Source organism: Saccopteryx bilineata, chromosome 7 (assembly GCF_036850765.1).
Source record: "Saccopteryx bilineata isolate mSacBil1 chromosome 7, mSacBil1_pri_phased_curated, whole genome shotgun sequence".
In the NCBI taxonomy this organism is placed as follows: Eukaryota; Metazoa; Chordata; class Mammalia; order Chiroptera; family Emballonuridae; genus Saccopteryx; species Saccopteryx bilineata.
The window spans coordinates 88,944,239-88,969,221 of record NC_089496.1 but is presented as its reverse complement, the minus strand read 5'-3'; the positions used below and the strand labels follow the sequence as shown (position 1 = coordinate 88,969,221).

Here is a 24,983-nt window from a genome sequence, read left to right as displayed (position 1 = left end):
CTGTGAGAGCACCAACAGCTGACGTCCAAGAGGCCATCGTTCTGAAAGTTGAAAGGATTTGGAAAACTGAATATCAAAATGGCAAACCAAATTCATATTCACTGGAGGATCAAATCTTATTTCTCATTTTGTTTTGTTTTTAATTTTATTAAATAAAAATCTATTGGGGTCAGGAACAGAAAAAAATCAAATGACTTTTAGAAACAGCACTTATTGATATAATAGGCACATTTTAGAAAATATAAAAAACACAGAAGCACAAAGAACCTAAAAATTGCCCATAATTTCCATCATCAACAAATAAACAATGTTCACATGTTGGTGGGTATATATCTTTCTGGTCTTTAAATAAATCATTAGTCACATATTTGATGTATGGGGAGAGGATATTTCTGTGTCTTCTGGGTGAAGGAGAGAGTGGGGACCCAAGGTGGGGATAGGAAAGAGATGGGAAAGACGGGAAGGGTAAATGGCGGTAGGGAGAGAAGGCAAAGGGGAGAGAGATGAGGGGCTAGGAAAGAGATGGGCGGAGTAAGGGTGAAGTGAAGAGAGACAAGGGGAAAAAGAATAAATAATACCAAATGCAAAACGAACCTAGCATTACTAAGTTCACCTACTCCAAGAAAAACAATATGCTTGTTGGACAAACAGGTCATATCTCACACAATAAACAATAAACATCAAAAGGGAGAGGAGATGAAGAACTATTTTCGAAGAATTTGTGTCATGGCTTAAGACAGAGCCTGCTCATCTGAATGTTAAATAATGTTAATATTACCAAAATAAAAATTTGCATTGGAGAAAGTTTAAACTAAGAGTCTTCTCCTTGATTTTCCCTCACATCCTCCCTTTATTTTAGCATCAGAAAGTTAAGTTCTACCATAAATAACAGGAAATTATGGAGGCACTGGCTGTCAAGAGGAAAACACAAGAGACATAAAGCACAATTAAAAAATGGAAAAAAATATTGCCAGTTTTTAATAAAGAGGAAAAACTACCCTCTCCTCTTTGTGCTCTCATTCTTACATTTTGTGTCTAATAAAAATGTCTCAATGACTTGGTAAAACTTGCTCTTGAAGAATGTCTTTGAGAAGCTATATCTAACACCTGGATTAGAAAAATACAAGGTTTTGGGAATAGGATCTCAAGAAGCCAACTCAGCTTTCTAGAAGAAATTCAACTCTTTCCAAATGCTTGTTAATGCATGTTAAATGCAGCAAGAAATAATCCTATGAGGCAGCAGCAGAGGCCTCTCTTAGCTGCAGTGAATGAAGTAAATGACTTGTAACTTCTGGAAGTCTTGGTTATCTGCAGGTAAAACTTTAATAACCCTTAGAGCATCGAGGGACTAAAGACATTTCTCTCTGGAATAGTTGGGTAATTGTTTTCTTAATTTATCCAGGAAAAGGCTTAGTTTGGATGCAGTGTCTGTTTTTTTTGTGTGGTTTTTTTTTGGCAGAGGTAATCAAAATAATTTGCTCAGATGCACTTTTAAGTTACTTGCATTCAGACAAAATTTCAAAATGCAATTGCTACATAAAGTTTACAATTTTTCTAAAATAAAATTCTGGCCCTTTTTCTTTTTAATGACAATGAAGCTCCAGGTCAATGACTAAGACTAAACGTAGAAGACCTACAGGACAGCTTCGCAAGGATGGATAAATACATTTCCTATAGCCAAAAGCAGTGTATGTGAGCACCAAGACCACAAGTGCTACAGTGAAGACAGTTCAAATGTTCTTCTGAAGCAGTTATGTGTATGTAATAGAACATCATAAAAAAAACTGTAATTTGGAAACGATTCTTTCCCAGCTCTATCATTTACTTGATGCGTGATCTTGGCTAAGTTACTTAACTTCTCTCTGCCTCAATTTCCTCATCTATCAAATGGCGATTCTTACAGTACTTACCAGGAAGGGGTAATGTTGGGATAAAAATAAGGTAACACATGTAAAGGCACCTAGTAAGGGGCATTAGCTGTCATAATGCTTTTAACTAGAAAGAACGTAATATACATAGCTGTTAATAATAATTAGCTTAATACTTTATTAAATATAATCTTCTTTGCTTTTATAATAATTTTACGTCTAGAAACCTTTACTTTTAAGCTCTGAAGGACCACTTGACTGGTGGTGGCACAGTGGATAGAGCATCTACCTGGGACGCTGAAGTCCAGGTTTGAAACCCCGAGGTCACCAGCTTGAGCACGAGGTTGCTGGCTTGAGCATGGGATCATCAACATGACCCTATGGTTGCTGGCTTAAAGCCCAAGGTCTCTGGCTTGAGCCCAAGGTCACTGGCTTCCGCAAGGGGTCACTGGGTCTGCTTAAGCCCCCTGGTCAAGGCACACATGAGAAGCAATCAATGAACTGAAGTGCTGCAACTACGAGATGATGCTTTTCATCTCTCGCCCTTTCTCCCTCCCTCTCTCTCTCTCTCTCAAGATAAATAAATAAATAACAAAGTTTGAAGGACAGAGATAATGATATATCTTTGCAACAGGAGCTCAAAAATTGGTGAAATGAATTTTTAATCCCAAACTAATGCTTTTGGGGAGTGCAGTGGTAAATTGCCTTATGGTATAAACATAACTGAGTCCCCTTCTCTCATCAACAAGAATGATACTACCACTACACCGAGACTTTGTCCATAGTACCCTAACTTGGTAACCTTTAATCCATTGTTTTCTAAGGTTAGTTTGACTACTTTTATGTAGTAATAAAATATGTAAAGTATTACCATGCAAAATTTAATAAACAAAGTAGAATGGAACTTCCAAAAGGAATGATTATTGACCTTTAACAACTGGAGCAAAAGAAAGACTTAAAAATATATTCCACAATATGGAATAAAAGACATTTGAACGTCAGTTTTTTTTTTCACTTTCAATCTTTCAGAGCAACTGCCAAAACATATTCCCACACAACTCAACTTTATTAAAGGAAGAAAGTAAAGAAAATACAAGAGTGGTAACAAGACTTTCAATGTATTACTGGTTTCTACCAAAGAGCTAACATCCTATAGGGTACAGGGTACATTTAGCTTCCTTTAGACCAGCGGTTCTCAACCTGTCGGTCGCAAAACACAGGGGTCGCCTAAAGCCATTGGAAAATACATATTTATTATACAATACATTTTTAAATAAAATATATATTTCCGATGGCTTGAGAACCTCTGCTTTAGACTCTGTACAGTACTTTATTTTAGTAATCAGCAAAGACAAAGCTAGGGCAGAAACCAGACTAAAAATTCTAGCATCAGAACCCACCCTCCTTTCTCTCAAAACCAGCAAAAAGGGCCCTGGCCGGTTGGCTCAGTGGTAGAGCAAAGGCCTGGCGTGCAGGAGTCCCGGGTCTGATTCCCGGCCAGGGCACACAGGAGAGGCGCCCATCTGCTTCTCCACCCCTCTCCCTCTCCTTCCTCTCTGTCTCTCTCTTCCCCTACCACAGCCAAGGCTCCGTTGGAGCAAGTTTGGCCAGGGTGCTGAGGATGGCTACATGGCCTCTGCCTCAGGCGCTAGAATGGCCCTGGTTGCAACAGAGCAATGCCCCAGATGGGCAGAGCGTCGTCCCCTGGTGGGCATGTCGGGTGGATACTGGTAGGGTGCATGCGGGAGTCTGTCTGACTGCCTCCCCATTTCCAACTTCAGAAAAATACAAAAAAACAAAAACAAACAAAAAAAACAAACCAGCAAAAAAAACCCAAAACCCATTAACTTGTGATTTTGTCTGAAGGTTATTTACATTTCCCTCACATGGCACTATTTTTATGGGGTTCCATGGGCCATAAACTGCAGGTTTTAGGTGTTTCTGAGGAAAGACTGAATCTAGAAGGTCACAAAAAATTTTGTTTTCCAGGATCAAGGTAGGAGAAAAATATGAAAATCAGGAAGACAGTTACTTCCATAATGCACTTGATTTAGAAATAGGAATTGTATTCTTCCTTGGTAGAACCTGGCTTTCCTAAAAGCATGAAATGGTTTCTATAAAGACATTGCCTTATTTACCACCCAACCTTTCTACTTCACTTGGGCATGGCTTCAGCTCACATAGAGCACTATAAATATGAAAATCAAAGGTAGCAATTTTTCCCCATGAAATTTTTCTGAGTCCAATGTTCTGAAGTTACTGTTTCTATTTTCTGTTTAAGGAATATATACTGAAATTTGATGCTTTGGAAACAAACCCTCATAAAATGTTTTCTTATAGTTGACACACATGTAAATAGCCCTACAACAAAAATGAGGCAGCATTATGACCCAAACCTATCACTAATTAGCTATGTGATCTTGGCAGGTCTCTATTACTACAGGATGTCAAATGTAAAATGAGTGGGTGAACAGGATCACCTGAGGTTCAGTCTGGCTTTTATATTTGGAGTCTATGATTCAGTTCTATGGTGTATTAAAAGAGCTGAGCAAAAAATTTAAAAATAGAGACTTAGCCTTTACATTTTCTTACTAAGAAACCAGCATGTTAGAATTTAAGGATATTTGTCAAGTAAAAAGAGAAATATTTTTCATAATATTATTTGGGCAAAATGCCAAGAATAAGTCAAGGTTTTTTTTTGCAACAATTGAGTTTTTTATGCAAAAAAATGCTATCATTCTGAGTGACAGGTACGTAGGTAACATTATTATTCTGATTTTTTCTGCATGCTAAAATATCCCATAATTAAGAATTTAAAACATTTTAAGTGTTAACCTTTCTCAGGGCTTACACTAGAATCTGAAGACCTAACAATGTCTTCTTGTGTCTCAATTTGTCTCATTTCTTTCTCTTTACTCTCTTATTTCCCCACCTATCTCTCTTTATAGTTCCTGGTATTTAAGAGAAGATTTTCTAAAAAACTGTCAATAAATGAATCTGTTTATTAAAAATCCCTTTACTTCATGTGATGGCATAAAAAATTATATCAATTTAATATACGAACTTGTTTTATTTAGGGCCAAATCAAAGCAGCAGGGCTACATGAAGAATCTGCAAATAGTTATGAAAGCCTACTGGGATCCTCTGAACGCTTTATCAAGGTTATAGTGGTCACGATCATTTAGATGGCTGCTGTTCTCTGACAGTTGAATTTTCAGCAGTACAGCCCATAGCTTGCTATATCTTAGAGACATTTTATTCTTTCAGATTCCAAAGGTCAACAGGTGTTCTCAAGATTAAGGTGGCATATTAGCTCCTATAAGAAATGATTGTGGAAAGAATTGGAAAGAACTGGAACTCAATTTCCATTTGAAAGATCAAGTTTCATTGAAAGATACAAACAGAATTTGTGGTATCAATTTCCATGGTGATGGCATTTTTTGATAGTGAGCAATCTAAAGGGCCTATATTGTAAGTGAGTAAAGCTGGAAGAGTGGGCTGATTATCAGAATGGACTTGGACTAAGACAGTAGCAGTGATAGGGTAGGTTGGGGTGAGTTGGAAGACAGAGACGGACTTTCTGGAGGACAGTTCTAGGGATAGTAGCAAGGAGGCTGGGCATTACTTATAAAGTAAAAATAAATTATTATTTTAAAACAGGGGTCTCAAACTCGCGGCCCGCGACTAATTTTGTGTGGCCCGCAGACTAATCCACGAAGTTCAAAATATTTTGGATAAAATTAAGTAAGCCTAGGGGCCTACTTGTATTTTTCATTTCTCTAGCATCCTAGCTAGATATTAGCTTAGTTAACAGCAGTTGTGATGCGAACTACAGTTTCTGGTTGTTTTGTGACACTGAGTAAACTGCATGTACGATTGTGCTTGTTGTACTGATTTTTTTTTGTTTTCAACTGCAGTGAGAAAAGTGTTGCGTAACAGTTGCCTTTTGTAGACCTAGTGCGGCCCGCCGAACGACTGTGATCTTGCTCTGCGGCCCACATGCTGAGTTGAGTTTGAGACCCCTGTTTTAAAGGAAGCACACTACATAGTGCCAGCCAAGCCTAGGTCAAGCCCTGTGTCTGCAATGTACAAACTAGGTAGGCTTGAGTAAGCTAGTTCTTCTCTGTAAGCCTCAATATTTTTTCACATGAAAAGTGGGATAGTACCACCTATTTCCCAGGGTTGTTAAAGAAATACAGGAGATTATGTATAAAATATTAAGCACATTAAGTCTGGCACATAAATGCTCAATAAAGGACCTATTATTGTTTGCTATATGTAGAAACCATTGCAGCAACTCAGGTTGTATCAGGACATGCCCACCAAACTCTGAAACTGAAGTTTGAACTGAAACTCCATACCAAATTCTCCAGGAAGGGGAATTAGGATTAAAATATTTTAAAATTAGCTAACTTGTCTGGCCACCATTAGCTGATGTGACTGGTGATAGAACTGTGAAGAAAGAAAAAAATAATGTAAAATGTGATTAGATGGAAAGAGCAGCCCAGTAAGCCAGCCTCTAAGGCTCTGGGTGAAATCAGAGTAAATTACAGTTAAGGAACTTCTGTGTGCACTGAGTTACCTCATTTAAACAAATATATTGAGAACTTTCTATGTGCAAGTGCTATATGAGGCGGTACAAAGGTCACAGATGGTAAATATTGGCAAGTTGACTCTAAATTTTATATGGAAATGCAAATAGCCAAGAATAACCAAGGTAATATTAAAGCATAACAACAAAACTAGAGGGTTTACCATCAGAGGTCAAGATTTGACAAAAATCCATATACAGTCATGTAAATGTAATTTATGACAAAGAAAACAATACAGTACAGAGGGAAATAAATATTTTTAAATAAATGGTACTGGGTCAACTGCTTATCACCTTGAGAATATTATGCTAGGTGAAATAAGTCAGTCAGGAAAAGCTAAGAACTATATGATTTCATTAACATGTGGGATATAAAACTGAGACTCACAGCCTGACCTGTGGTGGCGCAGTGGATAGAGCACTGACTTGGAATGCTAAGGTCACTGATTCAAAGCCTGGGCTTGCCTGGTCAAGGCACATACAAGAAACAATCAATGAACAACTAAAGTGAAGCAACTACAAGCTGATGTTTCTTGCCCTCTCTTTCTCTAAAAATCAATAAATAAAATCTTTAAAACTGAGGCTCATAGACACAAATAAGAGTATAGTGGTTACCAGAGGAAGGAGATGGGGGGGGTTAAAGGGGGCCAAATATATGGTGACAGAAGATGACGTGACTTTGGGTGATGGACACACAATGCAATATGGAGATCATGTATCATAGAAATGTAAACTTGAAACCTATATGATCCTATTAACCAATGTCACCCCAATAAATTTTATTTTTTTAAAAAGAAAGCAATCTAGCACAGCGGGTATCTTAATAAATGGTGCTGGATCAACTGCATATGATATTAAAAAAAATATCAGCTGTACCTATTACTGCACACAAAAATTAAATGGATTTTAGCTCTGGCCGGATGGCTCGGTTGGTTAGAGCATCATCCTGAAGCAGAGGTCACTGGTTCAATCCCCGGTCAGGGCACATAGAGGAACAGAGTGATGTTCCTGTCTCTGTCTCTCTTTCTCTCAAATCAATAAAATAACATTTTAAAAAAATGGATTTTAGATCTAAATGTAAAAGGTTTAAATAATAAAATTTAGGAAGAAAAAAATACGTAAAACCCAGTAGAAAAATGGGAAAGACTTGAACAGGCACTTCACCTTTAAAAAAAAATTGATTTTTTTTTAGAAAGTGGAGAGAGGGGGAGAGGGGGGAAAGAGGAAGAGAGGGAAGAAGGGAGGGAGAAAGAAAGAGAGAGAGAGAGAGAGAGAGATAAAGGCAGGGAGCAGGAGGAGCAAAGAGCATCAAGTCATAGTTGCTTCCCTTATGTGCCTTGACCCAGCAAGTCCACGGTTTTGAACCTGCGACCTCAGCGTTCCAGGTTGAATGCTTTACCCAATGTGCCACTACAGGTCAGGCTGGCACTTCACATTTATTTTATTTTATTTTTATTTTATTTTATTTATTCATTTTTAGAGAGGAAAGAGAGACAGAGAGGGAGAAGAGAGTGAGAGAGAGAGAGAGAGAAGGAGGGAGGAGCTGGAAGCATCAACTCCCATATGTGCCTTGACCAAGCAAGCCCAGGGTTTTGAACCGGCGACCTCAGCATTTCCAGGTCAACACTTTATCCACTGCGCCACCACAGGTCAGGCCAGGCACTTCACATTTAAATGTTCAATCGACATATAAAAAGATGCTCAATTTTAGGTGTTAAGAAAAATTTAGATTAAAAACAAGTAATAACCTGCTCACTTTAGCAGCAAACAAACTAAAATTGGAACAATACAGAGAACATTAACAAGGCCTCTGCATAAAGATGACATATAAATCTGTTAAGCTTTTCATAATAAAAAACAACAAAAACAAGCGATAACAATGTAAATGTATTAACATTATTGAATTGTACACTCAAGAATGGTTAAGACTTTAAATGTAAAAAAACCCTAAATTTTGTTATATGTTAAAAAACACCCTATAATGTGATACTGCTGTTATACAATACCAGAATAGTACAATAAAAAGCTAGACAAAAATTGGTTAATGAAGGAAAAATGGAACTCTCATTCACTGCTCTAAGAGTATAACGTATAAATATTTCCCCGTAGATAAGATGCACCTTAATTTTGGGGCCCAAAATTTGAAGAAAAAAAAAAGTATTACATAATTATTGAACTCAAGTTTTATTCATCATAAAATTCATACAAGTCCTCATTACTGTCAAAACTCTCATCCATTAGCTTGTCTTCATCTGTGTCTGATGACGAATCACTGTCTTCATATATACTGCCTTGTCCTCAGTTCCATCTATAGCCTTTGAAATGCCACAACCACTGTATAAGATGTACCCAGTTTTTAAATTTGACCCCAAATTTTTTGAAAAAGGGTGCATCTTATACATGGGGAAAATACAGTAAATTGATATCACCAGTTTGGCAATTCCAGTTCTCTTTCTAGTTACACAGAATATGTGTATTCATTATACATATTCACACACGGGGGGGGGGGGAAGATATATACATATACATATATATAATATATATATATATATATATATATATATATATATATATATATATATATATATATATAAATAATATTTTGTAGTTATCAAAATCTGAGAGCGCCCTGGCCGGTTGGCTCAGCGGTAGAGCGTCGGCCTAGCGTGCGGAGGACCCGGGTCCGATTCCCGGCCAGGGCACACAGGAGAAGCGCCCATTTGCTTCTCCACCCCTCCGCCGCGCTTTCCTCTCTGTCTCTCTCTTCCCCTCCCGCAGCCAAGGCTCCATTGGAGCAAAGATGGCCCGGGCGCTGGGGATGGCTCTGTGGCCTCTGCCTCAGGCGCTAGAGTGGCTCTGGTCGCAACATGGCGACGCCCAGGATGGGCAGAGCATCGCCCCATGGTGGGCGTTCCGGGTGGATCCCGGTTGGGCGCATGTGGGAGTCTGTCTGATTGTCTCTCCCTGTTTCCAGCTTCAGAAAAATGAAAAAAAAAAAAAAAATCTGAGAGCAACTCAAATATTCATCAGCAGTAAAATGAATAAATCTGGTATAGTTACACAATGAAATACTGCACATCAATGAGAATAAAAATGTTACAACTATATACAACAATATGACTCTCAACAATTATGTTGAGTGATATAAGTCAAACAGTAAATGATGCACTGTATGATTCCACTTATACAAGGTCCAAAACAGGCAAAACTAATGTATGATGTTAGAAGTGAGGTAATGGTTACCACCCTTGGAAGGGGAGTGACAAAGAGGGCAGGATTAGGCTTCTGGAATGTTCTTTTACTTTACTTTCCTCTTTCTTTTAAAAAGAATCTTGGCATCACTTTTTGAAAATTTATTGAGTCAAACTGAGGGTCTTCTGAATACTGTAGTAGAAAGAGTATTCATAGAAAGAGAGAGAAGGGTGAATAAAGTCCTGTTTGGTAATAGATAGATAGCCCTAATCCTTATTTTCTGATATAAAAGAAACAGGAAGTTCTAATAAAAAAGATTTAAATTTCTGCCATGGAACAGCGTTAGCCTCTGTCTTCAATTGCAACCCTAAGGCCACATACAGACAATTGTTCCCATATGCCACTACGCTGAACAAGGTTAGAGCTCCCTCTAGCACTTTTAACTAAGGAAACACCACAGGCTCTTACAGAGCTGACACATTTTGGTGCTGCCCACGGTTAAATGCAATATGGCGATTTTTATTTTTAATTTGCTTTAATTGTTGCTATGGTATGAATAATTAATAGGCTGCCTAAGCCAGTTTTATAAAGTTCACAATACAGAAAGCCAGGAGAGAAATATCTACTTAGAAAGGATGCTTAAAAATGGTTACAACTGTTATAATATTAAAGAATTTAGAATATTTATACATGATTTGTGGCAACATTGTGTCTCACCAACAAAGGAACATGCTACCAAGCACTTCCTACAGAAAAATTTTTCTGATCTTCATCTATTTTTCTTTCCATGGCTGCATAACCATTGTCCCTACAGTACTGGATAAGAACAAAATAGGTCAGTGTTAGGAGAACCTTGCTCTTCGGTGGAGAAGAGAAAGGTTTGGCTATAAACACTTAACCTAGTTCCAGCCATTCTAAACAAGTATTTATTAGCATTAAATAACCCCCTGGACAATAGAAACCTATTCAGATTGAAGCCTGTATTTTTTTCCCATGCTTGTAAACTCCCTTCTCCACTGACACCTTAACCATTTGAAATTATGATATCAATGCTTCCACTCAGCAATGTCTATTTCATGTTTGGATATAGCCACACAGTATAATTTAGATATGATGTTGTAATCCTGTGTACTCCAGGCAGAATTTGAGCACGCTCTAAAAGTTCAAAGACTGTAATACAACCATCAAGGAATGTAGCCAGAAATAAAAGGGGCTTCATTTTGCATTCTTCCCCACCCTGAAAGAAATACTGTTTTTCAAAATTCTTGTTAAAAGTAATAGAACTATAAAACTAGTTATAATTAATGAGCTTCTTGAATCAAGGAGAGAGAATGAGAATGAAAAAGAAGAGAATGTAGAGCCACCTTAAAAGTAAATTCATTTTAGTGAAGACTATTACATGTTATTCACTATTCTGCATTCTAAAATTCAGAAATAATTTGAGTTATAATATGAAACAAACATTTCCTATCAACTTGTTTTTAGCATGGAGATCCCTCAAAAAGTGTGTCCATAGTTAAAGAAAACTTTAGCAGTTTCCAAGGAAATTTTTGTTGTTGCTTTTTTTTTTTAGCATTCTAAATGGTGATTAATACAACTCAGTACAAGGCCCTCTCTTGTGCTCTGGTTACACACAAGCACCCCTCTGCCAAAGGCAGTAGTGCTCCATGAAGGTCAGCCCTGGATCTTTCCTGCACCTACCACTAAACCATGATGCCAAGCCACCACTTAGTTTGGGTTTGCACCATGTCTGCTGGTCACATTAACATGGCCACATTCATTCCAAGGGCAGCTCAAACTAGGAAATGAAATATTGTCTGATAACAGTTATTCATTAACCTACTGAGAGCCTCAATCATGAGTTGTGTTTTTCCTAAAACGGGATTCACTACTGCTTCTTTTTCAATTCACCTAGTCTCTGCTGGGAGCCGTATATCATGAACTAGAACAAGAATGACAGATCTAAATTAACATGACAGAAAAGCTATTTGAAGCTGCCTTTGGTTTCTCCATTTCACTCTATTCTGTGGTATCCTAAGGCTTCAGAACCCTGGCATTAATTAAGCAACAGTTTTATTACACACAATCAAAGCCTGAAAAGAAAAGCCTTACAGACAGCAGAGGAGATTACAAGGTTCAATTAACAGTTTTACTTGTTTGTGGTTGCTAATTGAGGTATTTTTGATTTTTATCATCTCTCATGGAATGCAGAAAAGGAAAATCTTGTGTATGCAAAAGAAGAATAAAAACCTAAATGTATTATTAGATCATGATTTTATATAACCAATTTGCATACTTCCATATTTTTCAAATTCTGGCTATGTGTTAATAAATTGTTACCATATCATAGGCACCATAGAGAATTCTGTAAATAATCTCCTATTTGCTACATCTACCATAATTTCTATGTACTAAAATTTACAAAACACAGTGGCTGAAAGCACAGGCCATTGGGCCAGTCTGGGTTCAAATTCCAGTTCTGCAACATACCTTGGGTAAATTGCATGATCTGAGTTCTATTTTATTTGTACGTAAAATGGGGTTATGGCTCAATAAGACTGTGAGGATTCAAGTGAGAGTGTATACAGTATATAAAAACCCTTGGCCCAGCCTGACCTGTGGTAGTGCAGTGGATAAAACGTCGACCTGGAAATGCTGAGGTCGCTGGTTAGAAACCCTGGGCTTGCCTGGTCAAGGCAGATATGGGAGTTGATGCTTCCAGCTCCTCCCCACCTTCTCTCTCTGTCTCTCTCTCCTCTCTCTCTGTCTCTCTCTCTCCTCTCTCTCTCCCTCTCTCTCTCTCTCCCTTTCTCTCTCTTCTCTAAAATGAATTAAAAAAAGAATTAAAAAAAGACATGCTGTCATCTCACTTAAAAGGAAAAAAAAAACACCCCTTATTTGATGACACAATCTCTGGATTTTAATACTATAAACATATTTCAAATTTTTTTGTTTGTTTTCAAGTCAATCAGACTCAACAAATATAATCTGAGGGTCTACCTTTTGCATACAATTTGCCTTTTTAAAGTAACTTTATCAAACATTTTCAATTGAGAGAAAGCAAGGAGTAAGTAATAGTCTCAATTACAAACTTCTGAAGTTTCAAGAGCATCAATAATAGTATTAATTGACAATCAACAGCAACCCAAATAATTGACTAAAAATAACAGTTACATAAAGCTCTCATTTAGAATCTATGCTTCTTGCATGTTTTCATGTTATAATGAGACGGTGACTCCAGGCTGCATGTATTCAAGTTTACATTACTTTGTAATCAAACCTTTGAAAAGCATCCCATAGCCACAACACTATATCACTGCAAACAGAATCTATTGTCATCTGGATACATCTGGTATCTACACCTACTCCTTATCATTTATAACAAAATATAAAAGAGCTATATTTCTTGGATTTAACTTCAGAACCCTTAAGTGTTACCCAAAGAAAAAGTTAAAAGAAAACTCCTTTAACTTATCAATTTTAAAGGCTAAGATGATACTATATTAATCCTACCAAAATATCATATAAACACCTGTGTGTGTGTATATGCGTATTAATATCAGGATTAAAGGAAACAATTTTTCAAAAGTTCTCTAATTAAACTATCAGGTTTATAAGTACTCTAATCACAATAAGAGAAAACACACAAACTGAAAACGAACCTCAAACATCGATGTAAATAAAGACACTCTTTAGGTTGCCCATTAATCCACAAGTGGCATATTCATCTTATTTACAGTATTATACCCCCTGCCATGATATTCCATTACAGAGTCACGCTACACACTCCATAGTTAACACTGTAGGAACCATCTCTTTTTAAACATGGTTTTCTCTCTATATTTCCCTTTTGGCTTGCTCTCAGATTTAAAAATAACTTTATAATTAAATTACTAATGCTATTAAATATTCTAAAAATGTGGATAAAGTTAAAGAAGTGATGTCTGAAGTATAAACATAATTAAGTTTATGTTCATTCTTTTAGAATATTTCAACATTCCTGTTTGTCATGGTCTTAGTGCTTCATGTAAGCAAATTTGAATATATATTTTTACAAGCTTGAGCATGACATTTATGTTAACCTCAACTATCAAAAACTTCTATTCTTTACATTAGAGAATATACAGGGAGATTTTTACTCTCTCTCTCATTAAGGTCTGTTTGCTTTTTGTTTTCCTTTGCCTTTGCTGAACCTATTTCTTCTTAACCATTTAACTCCTGTCCCAAGCCTCCTCTCTGCTGTCTGATACAGAGGATCTCAGCATCCACCTATTAACCTTCACCATGTCTTCACAATCACCAAACTAGCTAGAAGCATACACAAAACTATAAAAATTTTTACTTAAGTTCAATTAGAGCCTGGGCTTTGAAGCTTTAAGGGACATATTTTAAATTGACAAAGTTAATTACTAAGCTTAACCAGGAAAAATAAATCTTTGGTACAAAAGGACTGCCCAAGTATGTTTATATCATAAATCTTAACAGACAGTAGGATGAGATCTGTATTCAACAACAACTTCTAAAACAATTATGAAGGTATGAATCACCACCTTGAACAGTACTGGACTCATACTGTTCCACTCATTTTATATGTAAAGCAATGGAGCATAGAGCCACAAAGTCATCTTAGATCTTTTAAGGCCTATGTTTATAAGGTAGGTGATTATTACTGAGTAAACATTTAAAGTTACATAGTAGAATTACTGAGTAGGTAACCCAGGATAGCTAAGTTTTCTGAATAGAGTACTTGGATCAGTTCAGTCAGAACCAGGTATTTTATAAGTAATAGAGGAGTGTTGCAGAAAGGGCTAGAAATAAAGAAATAACATTTGCTAGATGTCAAAAATCTATAGAACTCAAATGTAGAAAAGCTATAGGTGCTTCTTAGTGTGAGACCAACTATAATAGTAGGAGAGATACACGAGACCTCTAAATACTACTTAAAAGGTAACAGGGTGTAGTAGAGCGGGGACTCTGAAGTTAGATCTGAGTTCAAAACTTGACTCTACAACTTAGGGATGTGAAATCTTGGGAAAAGGTTTAACTTCCCTAAGCTTCAAGTTCCTTTACTGTAAAATAAGAGTAATATCCATTTCATCAGGTTCATGTAAGAATTGAAATACATCACATAGGCCCTGGCTGGTTGGCTCAGTGGTAGAGCATCGGCCTGGTGTGCAGGAGTCCCGGGTTCGATTCCTGGCCAGGGCACAGAGAAGAGCCAGGGCACACAGGAGAGGCGCCCATCTGCTTCTCCACCCCTCCCCCTCTCCTTCCTCTCCGTCTCTCTTGTCCCCTTCCGCAGCCGAGGCTTCATTGGAGCAAAGTTGGCCCGGGCGCTGGGGACAGCTCCATGACCTCTGCCTCAGGCGCTAGAATGGCTCTGGTTGCAACAGAGCAATGCCCCAGATGGGCAGAGCATCGCCCCCTGGTGGGCATGCCGGGTGGATCCTGGTTGGGCGCATGCGGGAGTCTGTCTGACTGCCTCCTTGTTTCCAACTTCAGAAAAATACAAAAAAAAAAAAAAAAAAAAAAAGAAAAAAAAAAAAGAAAGAAATACATCACATAGGTAGCACTACAGTACCTAAACACAGGGGCAAAAATATCAATGTATTTTCAAAAAAAAGAAAAAGGCCTTCCATCCTGAAGACACACAAAAAAGAAAGTGGACATATTTCAATTCCTTATATAGGAACATATATAAGAAACTAAAAAAGTGGCGGGGGTGGGGGGGTGAGGCTTAAAAGGATTATAATAGCCTCAAGAGATTCAACTGGTTTCATACATAAGAACTTTACATAAGGGTGTAAGGGTGAACTCCAAAGGGTTAGACTAATAAAAAGCTCTCTAAAGTGAACCCTACTGATGAGATCTGGGTCTAGTAGAATTTAAGGTGACTTTGTAACTCTAGCTCCTTTAGGAAATCAAAAAAGGAGTTTCTTAGTCATTCAGTCGGTTAGACATTGTGTAATTACTAGTATAAACAAAAAAAGACGTCCTCATAAAAGTGACATCTATTTTAACACTGATCTTAAGAAGCAAATCTTACTGGAAAAGAACTGTAACAACAATAACAAATATTGGCAAGATCACTATATCATATGGAATTCCAGAATCATAGAAAAAAGGAAAAAATACATGAAACTTGGTATAGAGCACAGACATTTGAATTCATAGCTCATTTGCTTTATAAGCTGAAGTCATGACACAAGAATAAAATTTAACATGTATGGATCCTGAGCTCATGGATACTAAAAGGTTCAAAAGGAGAGCTCAGGTTTCACAAGCTTTGTAAGTGATCTATTTATACCATATAACTAAGAACATATTTATTCATAGAGAGCTTATGAGCCCAGGCTTTTGAAACTGTCAAACTAGGAGAGAGGAGACTGACAAGCTACAAAAATCCATAAAAGCTATAAGAATAAAAATCTCTCTTCCAGATAAGGAGTGTAAAAAAGTATCCTGCAGAATTCTAACAAGTGGTCTTTAAAATATACTGTTCACAAAAATTAGGGGATATTTCAGAATGAGTATGAAGCAGTAAAAAAAAGCATTTGATATTTTTAAATTTAACATGAACATCAGAAAAGCAAACAACAAATCAAAGAAAGTTGTTCAATTATGCAAATGAGATGCAAAACCAACTTTTATTTCATTGGTGAAACGCACACAGTACTGGACTATCTGCACGTTCCTTGAACCCCTAATTTTTGTGAGCAGTGTATTAATATGCATAGCAGCACCATTCTCTTAAAGAGTAGACGGGGTAAGTCCTAGAGACTACTTAGTATTAAGTCACTAATTGTGAAATACTGATACATATTAGTCTAAATACTCCGTATTTTTCACTCCATGAGATGCACTCCCCCCCCTAAAAGTGGAGGGGGAAATGCCCATGCATCTTATGGAGCGAAAAATACAGTAAATATGTATTTTCAGTAAAAGCTCATTATCGCTCAAAAAACAAAAACAAAAACCAGGTTTCTGACAGAATTCAAAAAGTCTGCTAAAGATTTTATGGAGAAGAATCGTAGAGAGATAGGTACCAGGGGGAAGTAAAGTGCCTCTGTTTTATAAGTTTTGCACAGAGGTATAATACCAGGGACTTGCATTTTGTAAATATAGTATCTTAGGGCTACAACAATCACTGTTAGCAATATATATATATATGTGTGTGTATATATACAGTCTTATTAACCATGATGAGAAAAGATGATCTTACAGTTAACCTGAATATTTTGTACTATTCTTTAGGCTCTTTCTTGCTAATCCTATACTCAGATGGATACTGATAACTAATTGTTATGTATTAATACTTTAAATAAATGCTTAAGTCAATTAACTGTCAATATCAAGAAAACAAGTTTATTTATATATCTATGGAAGATATCTGGATTCATTTACATAGTCTATAATATATATATTATTAGGCCTCACAACTTTCCCTAATTTACAGCCTGCTAAAGAAAGTCCAGAAAACTGATTTGGTAGTGAAAATTTGGCTCATTCATATCTTCCGTAGCCTTATATCATATTTTCTCATATTACAGGGTTAATTAACAAGGTTACAATTTTGGTATAATTGAGTGTTAAGTGGATGAATCAGCCTTTAGTCACAGTTACTGCATAGATTTCTCCCCTCTTCCTCCTATAAACATCAGTCATTGAGATTCAATTCTCAATTAAATATACTGAAATAACACAGCCCCCAATACTGAAAAACTAATGGCATTAAAATAAAACAACTAAAAACAACAATAAATTTCCTAATGAACAGAACCAGGAAACAAACACACTTTAAATATGTCATCGCTTACTTGCCTGGATTTTGCTCCTCTTTTATGCAACCCAAAAGGTGACAGAATTGCTCCAAACCAGAAAAATCTCATGCTATTTGCAACTAAATTGGAAGGGTGGGATGGTGGTAGGTCGACAAGGCAGAACTTTTTAAAATTTAATTTCTCTGATCATCTGATTTTAAAAAATTCAGAAGTTAAAATCCAGTTTGCAATACCAAAGAAAGTGTTCTGGAGATCAAAATCCTAAATGCCCCAGGACAGAATTATAGTTTATAGATTATTAACACATCAACCATATTTGTGACACTACTTTGGGAAGCAGGCAGTATTTCTTAAAGTCTGTGAACCAGCTCTAATGTGGAAACATAATGTCTATATACTGCAAGAAAAATGTGAAGTTAAAAACCCACAGACTTTTCCCCTGTGCCTGGCATTGTGCGGCTGTGCTGCTGTTTTCATCACTCCCTCCATTTCCAGTCTCGCTAATTGAAAGGTTGATCACAGAACAATGCTCTTCTCATTAATTTCAGTGTTCCGATTGGGCAGGATCCCTGCTTACCCCCACCTGATCTTTTCACACTGCTGAAGTTAATGTGACAGGAGCCCGAAGATGGATTACCTGCTGCCATATTGCCCATCGCCTCCAATCAGGAGCTATCTGTGTAAACTGATTGTTCTAATTTGCTCTCATTATTTTTACAATATCAGGAGAAAATAACGCACACAGCTCACTGTCAAAGCCATGAAAATCAGCCATTAGTTAAACTCAGACACTGAGTGGCTTTATTAGAGGTACCACAGTTTATTGATATAGCTCCAGTCAAACGAGGCAGCATTTGCTTCAGAAGAAAATGTTTATACGGAAAGTAAATATTTATTGTAATAATACCCACAGCAATATGATATTCTGAAGAATTCTGTTCTTATTTCAAATGCTTGGCTTTGATATAAATTAACAACAACGAAGAGTCGGGTTGGCATAAGAAAGTAGATAGATAACATTTAATGCACACTCGGTTGGATGAAAACCTGTTTATTAACTAAAATCTATGAGTATTCTCCACATCCTATACCTCGTATAAATAACAAACTCTATTCTGTGACTGGAAATTCTAATCAATCAATAAATAATGGAGGTTTTATTTTCTCCACAAAACAACAAATATTTTTCCAAAACAAAAATTTTATGACTTAGGAGTCAAAATTATTTCTGTAATAACCTTACAGGTAGTTTTAAAGTAAAAAAAAAAAAATGTATTCTCATACAATGTAAGTGTTCAACAAGAAAGATTACTAATCCTAGTAACGTATATATTCACAATATATTTCAGAATTGGAAAATAAGCAGTGTAGTAAAGCCAGCTAAGCAAACAACAAGTTGGGTTTTAAAACCCTTCAGTAAGAGACAGTTTCTTAAAGCAGAAGACAGAACTCTCCAGAAAGGTTTAATATTCAATGAGATAATATCTTTAAAAGAAAGAACTGTTTTTGGCACAAAGAAACTATATTTTCTGGTTATAAAGAAAATGCTAAACTCTAGAAGAAAATAGATTTAAACTTCGTATTTCTAGGCTTGCTTGGCTATGAACAGATAAAAATGTTAGCTAAATGCTGCCTGAACAGCATTTTGGGGGGCTGGAGGAGGGTATAAATAATAGAAACTGATGCCTTTTAAATATAGGAATTTAATCCACCAGGTACCTCTCCCCCCTTTAGTATTAGAAGGAAACATGGCTTCCTCCTGTTTTCTTTCTACACTAAGATTGGTAGGTAACGTGCAGGCAAGAGTATGCCCTTCTTGCTGCTCCCCTTTTAACAGTCACTTTTCTTTTTTCTAAGAACGTGTGGCATGCTTTTCTCCTTAAAATTCCTGCACTAAAAGACTGCACCATACTGCACTCTGCAAAACGTGCTGATGGTGCCAATTACAAGCCCCCAGCCGAACGCTTCAGCCCCCACCATTCGGGCAGATTTATGCGGACTCTTGCCGACGTTATTACAAGTCAGAGTTTATTGGGAAATTGTTACATTATGCGGAGTGTCTAACAAATTGCTTATGCTGCTATAATTGGATTACAACAGCCGCTTGCTCCCACCGGTAAGATTAGGCAAGTAGGACTCCTGCCGATCTCTGAGCGTTAGCAGTAATTTTATTTGCCTTGCCTCTCTCTTTCCTAACAACATGCCTCTCTCCCTGCCAGCTGTCTGCTGAAAAGGCACAGGCTTGTTCCTTGGCCCTAACAATGCAATTACAGCCCCGCAGATCGCACTGTTTGTGCATTAAGTACAGAGCCAAAACGAGGCGAATTGATCGTTTGACTTTTGGAGGAGCCATGTGATCTCTCCGTGCGGGTGATCTGACATGCATCAGCAGGCAATACTGCAGTCAGTTCTTGATGAAGAACTTTCTTCCTTCACCCCTCTCTCCCAACCTTTCCTTTTTCATGGATGAAGACACTGACTGGGTCATCTCATGCTAATCTAGATCAATCCACAAAGACAAACTCAATCTTATAAGCTTCCTGGCTAGAAAGAAATGTGAAGAAGGTCTAGCCTAGCATCTTGAAGTATCTCAGTCAGATGTATCAGTGGTTCCCAACAGTTGAACCACCGCTGCTATTAAAAAAAGGTTCATAAAGAGTTCACAAGGAAAAAAAGTTTCCAGAAATACTGTGGTTGTAGCTCAAAAGAACTACAGAAAGTTTTAGGTTTTGGCAAATAAAAGTGCTGTGGAAAGGCTTTGTTTAAATTCTGTCTTCTATTCAAGGGCCCATCAGGAAATCAGCACTGAAACCGATGTCCTGCCTTTCTCTGCAGATCTGCTCTGCTGGAAGATGGAGGCCAACGTGCAGAATCAATGCATCTGACGTCAGGCTTAAAAACAGCCAGTCTGATCTCCACTCGGCGCAAAGTTTTAAACCTGTTTTGTTAAGGTTTCAGTTTCTTGTTTCTCTTGTGTGCTTAACAATGAATGCAGGTAGTAAGGAAACTGCAAGTAGTTACTCTGACTCTCAGGCATAATTTGTGAAAATCGTCACTTTTTATTTTTTAAATTGATTTTCTTGAAATGGTTGAAAATGAATTTTACCAATTTTAATACAGACCAGGATTCCTATGCATACTTTCCTCTCCAATGGCATATGCTAAGTAGGATTCCTAAAGCTGATTACACAACAAATGTGCAGTAAATCTGCCGGTCCAGTTTGGTACTCTTTGTCTATATTCCTAAATATCATGCACGTCTAGAAGGTTATGTATTCTTATATCCTTAAATGACAAACACACAAACTCTTGTCTGTCACAACGGTCCTTGATTCTATTATTACTTCAAAGTAAACTTGGAAAAGTCACTCTACTAGTATTTCTTAGAACCTCTCTATAACCCCCACCCCATTAAAACTCATTAAATTTATATGAACATTTAAAGATGAAAGGAAAAATATTACTTCTGAACTTTATTCCTGCCTTAGCAATAAGCCTAATGTATAGAGTTTTTTCAACCACATCATCCTCAGTAATATGGTTAATCTAAATATATTCTCCACAAAGCTAATTGTTAGACCCAACAGAGGAGCCTGTGTGACGAATGGACCATCTGACATGCTACTTGTAGAACAGTATATTAAAGAAGCCTGTTAACGTGTAGTTTAAAACTCAAAAGAAACTCTGAACAGCTGAAATGCCTTATAAAAAGCGCAGACCCAGAGGAAGTGCAAACGTCTGCATTGTGAATTGTAGATCTTAATTACCGACAATGGCTGGTACAGCAAGTAGCACGGAAAAAAAGTGAAACAGTTGCACTGTTCATGGTTGGCAATAATTCTTCAGGAAAATATTTACTATCAATCAGTTATGAGAAAAGGGACTCTGTGCTCATAAAACAGCACGTTGCTTCCCATACCAGGACATTTTGCTTCAGCATAATCTGAATTTAAACAGCTTGTTTCCTGCGGATATAATTTTGGAAATAAATAAAACAAGTCTTCTATCAAAATCTGGAGTAAGTAGAAAGGAACATCACATTTTTCTGTCTCAGTCAGTTCCAAACAGATTATTAGTCTCAAGTAAAAAACAATAACAACAACAAACAACAACAAGAACATCTACAAAGGACTGCTGAAGTGGTTTATTTTCCAAACATAGAGTACTTATTCCTACTTGGACAGGAATCTAGGTATATGTTCAAACAACTCAATTTTAACTCGTGTGTGTGTGTGTGTGTGTGTGTGCGCGTGCGTGCGCGCACGTGTGTGTTAGGGTAAATCAGGGAAAAGCCTGAAACCAAACTTTTCAGTACTATTTAAATGAAGTCTATTAAAAGATAACAAAGAATTAATGCTCTTCATTTTTCCAGTTAGTTGTCTTTATCAACTACAAAACATCATGAAGGCTGACAATTAGGTACAACCTAATTATTGATTTTAAAGACTAAGTTGGCAGTCAATAATGACTGTCCATTTAAAGCTACAATAAAAACAAAGCTCATCAAGTTCCAAACACAAATCTCATGAAATACAGGCCTATAATTAGTAAGAAGGAAGGCTTTGGAAGAAAATAAGACATTTCAGTACCTCCAAATATTACTAGGATTAAGTTATACTGATAAAATGACCCTTCCTCCATTTTTATTTTTAAATCTTTTTTTAAGCCTCATTCTTTAAGTTAGAGATTCAGAAGATTATTAACCTAGGGTGGCTATACTGTAGTTTGTCTTACAACTTTGTTTTCTCGTATTCTAAAGAGGACAAATGGGTCCCTTTTCTTAAGCCTATTGTAAAACATTTATTGTAAGATATTTCTGGCAATGAAGAGTTATATACAATGTACTATTAGTGGTCTGAACATAACACCATTGCTGTTTTTAAGGGGATAACTGGTATTAAAGTTTTCTCTAAAATGCATGTAAACAGTATTAGATAGTAAGGTTATAGACTTTAATTACTATCTCTACCCCAACCAAAGTCACTCGTATTAGAATTACTGCTTTGAATTAGAGCCAAAAATGGTTGCTATCACTATATTATAGTTGCTCTCACATGGAGATGGCTGGACATTCAAGGCCACTTTGGAGAACAATCCGAATCAATAACAGACACTGTACCAAGTTAAAAACCACTGCAGCCATATCAAGTGCAGCAGACGAAACTATTCAGTTAAGGGCTAAAAGTGAAGAGCAGGAAATAGGGACAAGCTTGCAGACCTACAAAAATAGTAGCAAGTCATTACCTTCCAAAGGTCAAGCAATGAACAAGGCCAACAGAAACAGCACAGAATCATAAGACACTATAACACATGTAAATGAAAGCAGGAAAATTCTTCCCCTATTCCCATGTTATTGGTACCTCACTGAAGGCTGTTAATAAGAAAAAATAATTCAGCTACATGTCTTTATTTGGCATTGATCAACTGTTTATTTGGCTCAAGTCTGAAGAAATGAACCAAAAGACAGGACATAGGCCAATAAATGGAACCAATTTCAATAAAAAAATGATAGAAATCATTATTAAATTAGGGTATTTAAGGAAACAATGAAAGGACATAGATGTCAGAATAATGTTGAAATAAGCAATAATAGGATGAGAGGGTCACAATCTGGGAGCAGAGGAAACAGACTGATGAGCAACAATGAGCAAACTTAATATCTCACCCAAGAGTATAGAAGAAATTGTGCCACTGTGCCAGATACCAGATTTCTAACTATGCACCAATGAAACAGAGGGTGAGAGAGAAAGAAAAAACAAAAACCCAAAAACAAACCACCCCATCACACAGACACCCACCAACATAACTACACAGCTCAGAGATCCTGGCTTACAAAGTATGGAGAAAACAAAAGGAACAGATGCTCACTTGGCCTGCTCTCAATGAAACTCATTAACATCATCACCCTGTCCTGGGATCGGTACTCATGTTAAGATTTTAGCTTCTTTAGCCAGAAGTCACCCACTTGTGATGTAACAGAGCAGTATGGTCAGAAAGGAGACATTATTTTTAAAGGATACAAAATAGAGTCAATCAACATTTGCTAGTTGTAACCTAATGACTGAAAAATAAAAAATATATATATATAATTCATAATATATACAATATTTTACAGCAAATCATTAAGACATTCTAATTTAAGAGACACATGACTTAACTTTAAACCATAATTTTAAATAAATTCTGACATTCCTTATACGGATCATTTCCATTGACTATATTTTCCTATGCCATATTTTCAGTTGATAAAGTAGGCCTAGAGACCACTGCATGTTTTAAGAAATTAAAAAATATATATATTGCTCTTCTTTGATTTTTGTAGCAAAGGATGGAGACTACCAGTTCTAATAATAACAATAAGTAATTGAGAGCCTAAGTGTGTAATACAATAGATTAAACTTAAAGGAGTTAAAGTTGAGAATGTTGTAATAGTGACAAAACAGTTATAGAAGGCAATAATTTTACAGATATGTGAAGTAAAAGTCTAAAAACAGAGCCCAAACTGGAATATTACTTATTCTTGGAAGAATCAAAATGGCTGCTATCTAAATTTAGGTTAAAGCGCCTCAGTAATTAGAGCTTTTAGAGTAATTAAAAAATGTGAGTCATAGTTGATAAGATTATTTAATTGTAAGATCTCTAATATGAAAGATTATTTTTTGTATTTAGACTACAGATATGGCACACATTTATACATAAGAAAGAGGGTAATTTATATGCACGATTTAAATATACGTGTCCACTCAGATCAAGATCACTGAAAGGAATATTACTACTATTAACCCATGTACTAAATAGCAATAGTGATATAATAATTGGATTTTCTGTAGCATATTTCACAATTCTTGCAATGGTGTAAATGGTACTTAATTACATCTAATAGTCATGAACAAACTTATAAAAATAATTGTATATTTCCTTGTACAAATCTTAGTTATTTGTGATAATCCATAACTAGTCTCAAACAACAAAAGTGATTTAGACAAAAGTGTGACCAGAATACATAATTGAAAAATTCTGTTGTAACTGAAAATATGAAGATTCCAATTTGTATTCTAATTTAGATTAAATATGCCTGATACATCCTTTTTTAAAATATAAAATACTGCAATAGTCTTTAATAGAAACAGTGAGTGAAGATGTCTATAGGTAAGGTATTGTTATGATACGGTATAATATATATTAGCATTACTTACTTTGGCCACACAATTTTCAGTCTTCATAGCAGTGCTTGCTAGACATACTGTTTCTTGGTTTAAGCAGAGTCTGGCACAGCTGTTATAAGTCTGTAAAGAGAATTTTTTTTTAAAAAAAAACAGGTTTAAATATGAAAACACTGTCATCTATAATTTTCAAATTCTGCTTTATTTCTCAAAATCAACACCTAAATAGATGCTATTTGTAATTTCCAAATGTATAAACACTAAGGGAAAGGCAGACAGGAGAAAACAAAGAAAAGTAAAAGCCCATAAGAACCACTGATGTGCTCATGAACAAGTATGTGAGTAGCTGCGGCTCACTGTATGTATGGAAGCTGAGGGTGTTAGTTAT

At 36.4% G+C, this 24,983-nt stretch overlaps 1 protein-coding gene and 1 non-coding gene across 6 annotated transcripts in view; one reads left to right on the top strand and one right to left on the bottom strand.

Moving 5' to 3' along the window:
- BTRC (beta-transducin repeat containing E3 ubiquitin protein ligase) overlaps positions 1 to 24,983 on the bottom strand; it is a 207,707-nt gene that overhangs the window by 46,381 nt on the left and 136,343 nt on the right. For all 5 annotated transcript variants that reach the window (XM_066240283.1, XM_066240285.1, XM_066240286.1 and 2 more), the window contains one exon: positions 24,629 to 24,718. In XM_066240283.1, the coding sequence (XP_066096380.1) occupies positions 24,629 to 24,718 (90 nt within the window). The remainder of the gene's footprint in view (positions 1 to 24,628; positions 24,719 to 24,983) is intronic.
- On the top strand, positions 8,208 to 8,314 carry LOC136311352 (U6 spliceosomal RNA). The gene has a single exon (XR_010726752.1). It is a non-coding gene; the product is annotated as a U6 spliceosomal RNA (small nuclear RNA).